The 9,204-nt window shown below is 45.8% G+C and overlaps 1 protein-coding gene across 1 annotated transcript in view; it reads left to right on the top strand.

Moving 5' to 3' along the window:
- Window positions 1–8,953, top strand: part of LOC308369320 (protocadherin-1-like) — a gene marked incomplete at its 3' end in the record, with an annotated part of 197,809 nt that extends 188,856 nt beyond the window's left edge. Inside the window, exon 5 of the mRNA XM_080843707.1 lies at window positions 8,523–8,953. Coding sequence (XP_080699833.1) covers window positions 8,523–8,953 — 431 coding nt within the window. The remainder of the gene's footprint in view (window positions 1–8,522) is intronic.
- Window positions 8,954–9,204: the final 251 nt, after the last annotated feature.

Below are 9,204 nucleotides of genomic sequence, written 5' to 3'. Positions count from 1 at the left end.
TTTGTTATAGAAATATAGGGTGATCGCAGTGGCGGTCCGTCAGGGCCTTCAAGGCCTTCTCTGCTGGCCTAAACATCATCAGAAAATAAATGTAATAAAATAAATTTAATTTTAATATTTTCTTTTCATAAATATGTATTAAATGATTCCCCATAGTCCATTATCTTCATTTCATGCTTCCAGCGTTGTTCATTTATGTTAGAGCTTTCATCCAATCATATTTCCGCTATCATGTGTTGCCACGCTCCTTGAAATCTTCCCAGAGAACAGAAATCTTCCCTGAGGCCTTCAGAATTCACATTGAAGGCCCGTGTACATCTGATTGGCTATCACAACTTGCTGTTTCAGTTCATTTAAGTTGAATGAACTGAAACAGACAGTTGTGACAACCAATCAGATTTCGAGTTGGCGACACTGGGCCTTCTAGAAGGCCCGGAAAATGTCTTTCCTCGCGTTGAACGTGACACGTAAACGTCCTTTGATTGGATACTGAGGCAGACCGGTGCAGTGCTTCAGTGCTCAGTTTAGCTGGCTAAAACGACGTACATCGGTTTCAATGCTTATTCTTCTAGTTGTTTCAATTGGTAAGACTAAATATAATTACATTAACCAACTCAAATAAATTAGTTTACACAAACTTGATAATTCCAGTTTTTGATACAATTACAACGCCATTTTCAAGACGGAACTTTCAAGAAAAACTGGATATCGTGAGGATGGGAAGTTTAATGAAACTGCTTTGCAGGTGGGACAATGCGATGTTACTTGTTAAACTTGTTAAACCTCACATTGAGTCACATAGGCTACTTTTGGTGGACTTAATACAACTTTGTAGACTAATCCCTGAAAATCGCCTTTTATTTTTAAGTTGTGACAGTAATATCCAAGCGATCATATAACTTAGAGTTTACTACTCTTAATGTATTGTTAATACGGGTGTATTGATTTGAAATGCTCCGGAAATATTAATACAGTCTGTTGTACTCGACTATGTTAAGGTGATGCAATGCTCACTTATACTGCCTTTCTGTATAAAATATACTGGTTCGAGATCCATGGCGTCATAATGATGGTATTAGGAGGTGGATTCACTCAGTTTAACATCGTGTAGGACATCGCTGAAGGCCTAGTCGTGAAATGCACGGACCGCCACTGGGTGATCGACAGAGAGAGATAGACAGTGTGTGTGTGTGTGTGTGTGTGTGTGTTTGTGTGGTGTTCGTGTGTGTGTGTGTGTGTGTGTGTGTGTGTGTGTGTGTGTGCGATTTGTTTATATTGATATTTGCGACTTTATCTTTACTTCCATTGATATTTTTATTGATTTAATCCATCAGGGGAGATGGTCAACATTTGGGTTGGACCCTGCAGCAGAATCCGACGACCCGCTGTTGCAGAACCTAAGTCATGTACACACACAAATCCCCATCCCAACAACACTGCTGCCCACATAAGCCTAGTAACTGCTACAGAGCAGGCCAACACTGAGGCCACCAACACAGCCAACGCAGCCAACATCTAGTTATTGACTCATATTGCATAAGCTGATCACTGATAAAAGATCCTCATTGAGAGAGCAGCTGTGGGCCAGAGCTGGAGCCAGAGTGTGACTTGGCACCGACACACACACATTATCTACGAGTGTGTGTGTATGTGTATGTGTCGCTCCCAGCACCCAGATTAATGCAGCCCCTACTAGACCCTACCTAATATATGGGTCTTGACACATGCTCCATGGTATTACTTCAGTAGCAGCTCAACCAGTCATTAATATGATCCTGGCTATAAAAAGCTGAGGCAATTGTGGGTCTTAGGCAGGGGGGGCTTTGGTGTTAGCCTGCAACACTGCTCTGCACTGAACTAGGACTACAGAGAGAACAATATTGATTAGGGATAGAGTGGATTCTAATATAGGCTTTAGGAGTTAATCAATATTTGGACACAAATCTACTCACCTGCATGCTTGCATGTGTGTGTGTGTGTGTGTGTGTGTGTGTGTGTGTTTAACCGTGTCTGACTTTCATTTCAGGAAGCTATTACTGATTATTACTATTTCTGATTTTCTGTTAGGAAGTGTCACACCAGCCATTTGCGCGATTATTAAATCTAAATTTGTCCATCAATACGTCCATGTTACCAATGATGCTCCACTCACTAGATATTAAGAACCATAGTCTCTTCTCATCTCCTCTCCTCTCCTCTCCTCTCCTCTCCTCTCTTCTCCTCTCCTCTCCTCTCCTCTCTTTATCTCTTCTCTTCTCTTCTCTCCTCTCCATTGTTTGGTCCTTACTCACCCTGCATCTCCTCTCTTCTCTTCTCCTCACTGTGTTTCCCTGGATATTACACTGACTTCTCCTCTTTCCCCCCAACTCACCCTGCATCTCCTCTCTTCTCTTCTCTTCTCCTCACTGTGTTTCCCTGAATATTACACTGACTTCTCCTCTTTCCCCCCAACTCACCCTGCATCTCCTCTCTTCTCTTCTCCTCACTGTGTTTCCCTGAATATTACACTGACTTCTCCTCTTTCCCCCCAACTCACCCTGCATCTCCTCTCTTCTCTTCTCCTCACTGTGTTTCCCTGAATATTACACTGACTTCTCCTCTTTCCCCCCAACTCACCCTGCATCTCCTCTCTTCTCTTCTCCTCACTGTGTTTCCCTGAATATTACACTGACTTCTCCTCTTTCCCCCCAACTCACCCTGCATCTCCTCTCTTCTCTTCTCCTCACTGTGTTTCCCTGAATATTACACTGACTTCTCCTCTTTCCCCCCAACTCACCCTGCATCTCCTCTCTTCTCTTCTCCTCACTGTGTTTCCCTGAATATTACACTGACTTCTCCTCTTTCCCCCCAACTCACCCTGCATCTCCCTCATTTTTCTCATTTCCCCCATAATTTTCCCCTCCCTCTCTTCTTCTGTCTTTCCTCTTTCCAAGCAGCGTGTCGTTTAATTAAATAACCAGCTAATTTAATTTCCAAAAAGTAATAACTTGTTTAAGCATGAATAAAGACTGACAAGGCAAAGTTCTAATCTGCCCAAAGTTTAATTAGAGCTGGCAAGGTTTTCATAGTAACAGACGGGGCCAGAAGGAGGAACCAGGGGTCGGAGGGAGAGAGAGGAGGAGAAAGAGTGGTTGAGAGAGGGATAGAGGAGAGGGGGAGAGGAGGAGGGGGAGAGAGGAGAGAGATCGAGGGGGAGAAGAGGAGGAAAGAGAATGGAGGAGAGAGGGACAGAGGAGAGGAGGAGGGAGAGAGAGAGAGAAAGGAGAGAATATGAGTGTGAGAGGAGGAGGGAGAGAGACAGGGAGGAGGAGAGCGAGTGAAGGGGAGAGGAGAGAGGGAGCGAGGGTGGGTGGGAGAGAGGGAGAGGAGGAGAGGAGAGAGCTTAATCAGCTCTGCCTGTCTGCACCCACCCCGCGGAGGATGGTGGTGGCGGAGGCAGAGGCGTAGGCGGCCCAGGGGATTGTGGGATAGCAGAAGGTGGTTCTGGGAGCTGTCACATAGAGGGGGGAGCCACGGTATCTGTCACTGGGCTCACACGTGCCTGCAGGAGAGCGGCCGGACGGTGCGCACACACATACACACAGGCACACACACACACACACACACACACACACACACACACACACAGACACACACACAGACACACACACACACACACACACACACACACACACACACACACACTCTCTCACACACACACACACACACACACACACACACACACACACACACACACACACACACACACACACACCCCACACACTCAATCCCCACATGCACCCCCCCAACAGCGACTTAAAAGCTCAGACAGGGCCGAAAATCAATTGGCTGAGAGTATTATGGGATGCAGTGAAGTGGCTGAATATATTAGATATCGTTCCGAGTGCCCCCAGGGACAGAGCAGGGACACACACACACACACACACACACACACACACACACACACACACACACACACACACACACACACACACAGTAATGCCCCTGCCAGTGTGTGAGTGCAGCAACTCTAAATGGAGAGAAATCATTATTGATGTATGTGTGTGTGTTTGTGTGTGTGTTTGTTTGCAGATTACCTCCAAAATGTGTTGTTATATACCTCTCTGAGTAAATATATGTGTGCCAATCTGTATGTGTGTATGTGTGTGTGTGCCTGGTGTGTGTGTGTGTGTGTGTGTGTGTGTGTGTGTGTGTGTGTGTGTGTGTGTGTGTGTGTGTGGCGTGCGTGTGTGTGTGTGTGTGTGTGCGTGTGTGTGCACATCCGCGTGTGTGTCTTTCTAAGTGTGTCAGTGACAGCCATGTGCATGTACGTGGTGCACTCCATCTCCTTTGACAGACGCAGAGTGGCAGACTGCAGTGAGAGCTCTGCCATCTGTATGCAGCGGGTCGCACGGATATTTGCAGGAGATTAATATGGAATGTGATTGTATTGTGCCACCGGTTTATGGTGATAAATGGATTCTAATTTCTGTGGGGATGTGGGGTAGGGCCGCAGTCAAGGGGAGCTCGCGTGACATGACGTGACGGGCTGCTGACGAGTTTTACATGCAGAGCCAAGAATGGCCACCATGCCCCGCATGTGTCATTGTCATCTTAATCGAATCCTGTGATTGTCATCATGAGGGAGGAGAGAGAAAAAAAAACGTATATAGCAGTTCTGTTCCCTTGTCACCTGTCTGAACAGCAAAGCGCACAGCGACACAGCCATGTTCCCTCAACCAGATGTAGAATAGGGAATGAAATGTCATTTTAACGCAGTTTAAACCCAAGGCACGAGGGTCAGGGCCAGAGCAGTACTGGGAAAGGACTGGCTTAGTCTGGAGACTGGAAGGTATTGTGCATTTAGAGCAGAAAGATGTCTGGGCACTGGGAGTTCATACATTGAAATGGGCTAAATGTACAGATAAATGGGTATTGGCCAAGTCTAATGCTTCTCAGATTCTGGACAAATGCACAGAGGTTGGTGGACATAAAAAAACAGCATAAACAGACTGGCAGATAATGGAGGAATGTAGAGATAGAGATAGTAGATATGTAGATAGAGTGTGAATATAGAGAGACTGGTATATTCCGTGGGCTGGTAGATTCTGGGATAATGTGAAGAGACTGGCAAGTTCTTAAAGAATATAGAACGGTTGGTAGATTCTAAAGACATGCAGACGGGTAGGTTCTAGTAGAATGAAGAATGGCGGGTACATTATAATGATATGCAGACCGGTTCTAGAATGCAGAACGGTCAGAAGATTCTAAAGACATGCAGACCGGTATGTTCTAGTGGAATGCAGAACGGTCAGAAGATTCTAAAGACATGCAGACCGGTATGTTCTAGTCGAATGCAGAACGGTCAGTAGATTATAAAGACATGCAGACCGGTATGTTCTAGTCGAATGCAGAACGGTCAGTAGATTATAAAGACATGCAGACCGGTATGTTCTAGTGTCGAATGCAGAACGGTCAGAAGATTCTAAAGACATGCAGACCGGTATGTTCTAGTCGAATGCAGAACGGTCAGAAGATTCTAAAGACATGCAGACCGGTATGTTCTAGTCGAATGCAGAACGGTCAGTAGATTATAAAGACATGCAGACCGGTATGTTCTAGTGTCGAATGCAGAACGGTCAGAAGATTCTAAAGACATGCAGACCGGTATGTTCTAGTCGAATGCAGAACGGTCAGAAGATTCTAAAGACATGCAGACCGGTATGTTCTAGTCGAATGCAGAACGGTCAGTAGATTCTAAAGACATGCAGACCGGTATGTTCTAGTCGAATGCAGAGCGGTCAGAAGATTCTAAAGACATGCAGACCGGTATGTTCTAGTGGAATGCAGAACGGTCAGAAGATTCTAAAGACATGCAGACCGGTATGTTCTAGTGGAATGCAGAACGGTCAGAAGATTCTAAAGACATGCAGACCGGTATGTTCTAGTGGAATGCAGAACGGTCAGAAGATTCTAAAGACATGCAGACCGGTATGTTCTAGTGGAATGCAGAACGGTCAGAAGATTCTAAAGACATGCAGACCGGTATGTTCTAGTCGAATGCAGAAGGGTCAGTAGATTCTAAAGACATGCAGACCGGTATGTTCTAGTCGAATGCAGAACGGTCAGTAGATTCTAAAGACATGCAGACCGGTATGTTCTAGTGGAATTCTGGGACAGTGGAGACCCAGAAACGCTTGGCAGCATTTCTCTTTCCTTGACTGCGTGCGACAGCAGGAAATGTCAGATACACACACGCACACACACAAACACACACACACACACACACACACACACAAACACACGCCTCAAAGTGTTTGAGGGGCCCCTTAGGGTGAGGATAAACTTAAAAGTTGAGATAAGAGTGCGAAGTCATGAGTAGGTGGACCACTCCATTCCTATAAACCTCCTGGAGTATTTCCCTACCAATACAGGAGGCTGTGTGTGTGTGTGTGTGTGTGTGTGTGTGTGTGTGTGTGTGTGTGTGTGTGTGTGTGTGTGTGTGTGTGTGTGTGTGTGTCTGTGTGTGTGTGTGTGTGTGTGTGAGAGAGAGAGAGGGGGGAGGGTATTATGCTTTTAATGAGTAGTGAAAGAAACAATGAAAGAAAGATAACAATAAATACAATTATACTGTAATAACACATATTGTTTTACTAATGTCTCTTTCCGAATTGCTGCATGTAACTGAAAAAGACCGTTTAAAGTTGCTACAGATATTTCCAGTAATGTGAGTAGAACTATCGATGATTCTGATGTACAGTAACATCCTTCAGAGAGCGTTTGCCATGGAGATGATGATCATAGCTTAAAGGCAAGCATAGGCAACATTCATCTCACACCCAGCTGTTTCCCCCTTTAAACAGGCCGATTAGCCAGGCCTCAAACCAAGGCCAATTAATACCCCTGCTTGATTAGAAGCAACATGACCCTCTAGCCTTATGCTAAAATCAGTGATTAGCACTGCTTGCTACAGCAATGGACCCAAGCGTGAGGTCAAGATCCAATTCATCTGCTTGTATTTCGATATTTATATATATATTTTCTTCTGTAGTCAGACTGCGCAGGTTTAAAAATATGTGAAGCCATGAAGAAATAATTAGAGATAATTTGGTTCCATTTAATGGATGGTGCTGCAGGTCCGTAGCTCTTACGATAGCAGCCTTGGCAACGATCCTCATGTTAGTTGCAAGGGTATTTAGATAGCATACGCCCTCTAACCTTGCAGCACTTGTCTCAGTGTGCACCAATTATTTAAGCTCATCAAACTGAATAAATGCCTTAAAATCCCGGATTAATTATGCAGATTTATGGAAAGGGAAGGTGCTCAGTTATTAAAATCAAAAATTATTTGACCCTTTCTTGTCTCGAAGGTTGCCTTGTTTTATGGGGTGTGAGTGTGTACAACAGTATTTTTACATAATGGTGCGTAATTGGGTGCTCACATACGCACATGGATCCAAGCACATACGCACACACACTCTCACATACATCACACACAAACACACACACACACACACTCACACACACACACACACACACACACACACACACACACACACACACACACCCAGCAGAGTGACACGATTAATTTCAATTATGCATGGAGCGGAGACATTTTGGGAAAAATAGATGCACCCCCTCCCAATGAGAGGTGAGCCCCTCTCCACACACACACACACACACACACACACACACAAACACACCCCACCCTGCCGCGGCCTAACCCACAGTATCAAAGACTAATCTAATGTCACGCTCAGAGGAAAGGTTAGGCTGCGCATACGCATTGGTATTTGTGCGTGGGGATTGTGACCTTTTTTGATTAAGCTGTGCTATTTTTCCCCCTTTCTCTCTCTCTCTCTCTCTCTCTCTCTCTCTTTCTCACTCTCTCTATCTCTCTCTCTTTCTCTTCACCTCTCTTCGTCTGTCTCTCTCTCTCTTTCTCTTCACCTCTCTCTGTCTTTCTTTATCTCTCACTCTCTTCCCCTTGCTCTTTTTTCCTTTTTTCTTTGATTCAGCTCACAGCCCTGTCTCTGAGTGCGTTTATGACATATTTGTTACTCTCGTCTGCCTTATTTGAGGTTTGCCTGATTATGTTTTTGACACGACTGTAATTGGCAGTACAATTTAATTACACTTAAGAGAGCCGTAAAAACAATACCCATCATATGCCGTGTTGGTGTTAAGTTATTCAAATTAAAGTAATGACACCATATGTTACTAAAGTATCAAATACATTTAGAATAAATTCAATTTCCAAAGTGGCAAAAACATTTTCTCACTTACAGAAAGTGTAAGTGAATCCAGCAATCCAGCAACCAAATAAAAACAAGTTTTCACCTCCTTTAAACAAAGATGAATTTGAGACAAAACTGAAGCAGAGGAAAAGGTGTCTGAAACATGTAAGGCTCAGACTATAAAGATCAGTTTTCTCCTCATCAGCAACTGTTACAGCCTTGTGTGTGTGTGTGTGTGTGTGTGTGTGTGTGTGTGTGGTGATGTGCTCCTCTCTTGACCTGAGTGTTTGTGTTTGTCTCCTCCAGACCTCAGGTCTCTCCCCGACGTGGCCATGACGGGGAACTGCACGCGGGAGTGCACGGAGTTCGGCCACTCGGACGCCTGCTGGATGCCAGGCCAGCCCTCGCCCACCCACGCAATGAGCACCAAGGGCGCACCCAAGCTCTCCACCTTCGTGCCTTACCAGGAGCGAGACGGCACCATGACCAACGGCAGCCCCAAGCCCGTGCCCGAGGAGCGTGTCAGCGGCAACGGTGGTGGCAGCGGAGGCGGAGGAGGAGGAAGCACTAAAGTGGCTGGCGTGCGCTTCAAGCCTCCGTACACCAGTGCCTACACGGCTGGAGGGGAGCCTGGCAAAGACTGCTCCCTGGAAGAGATCCCTCTGAGCCAGGCGGCCGACTACTCCTCCTCCACAACCCCCTCCAGCCAGGGCTCCAAGAGGGAGATCTACCTGTGAGGAGGGACTCGGGGAGACAGTGCCTCCCAGAGAGAAGGTCTTGGTTGCACCCTTCAAAACCACTTCAATGCCACTATGGCTGTTAGCTACTATTCCCGCCCCTCTCTTAATGCCCCAACACACAAACCCCCAACACACACACATATTCACACACATAATACCCTCCCCCCTCTCTCTCTCACACACACACACACCCACACACACACACACACACGCACACACACACACACCCACACACACACACACACACA

The sequence above is a fragment of the Sprattus sprattus genome, assembly GCF_963457725.1.
Source record: "Sprattus sprattus genome assembly, chromosome: 8".
Lineage (NCBI taxonomy): Eukaryota > Metazoa > Chordata > Actinopteri > Clupeiformes > Clupeidae > Sprattus > Sprattus sprattus.
The sequence above is the reverse complement of the archived record's forward strand: the minus strand, read 5'-3'. Positions and strand labels throughout refer to the sequence as shown.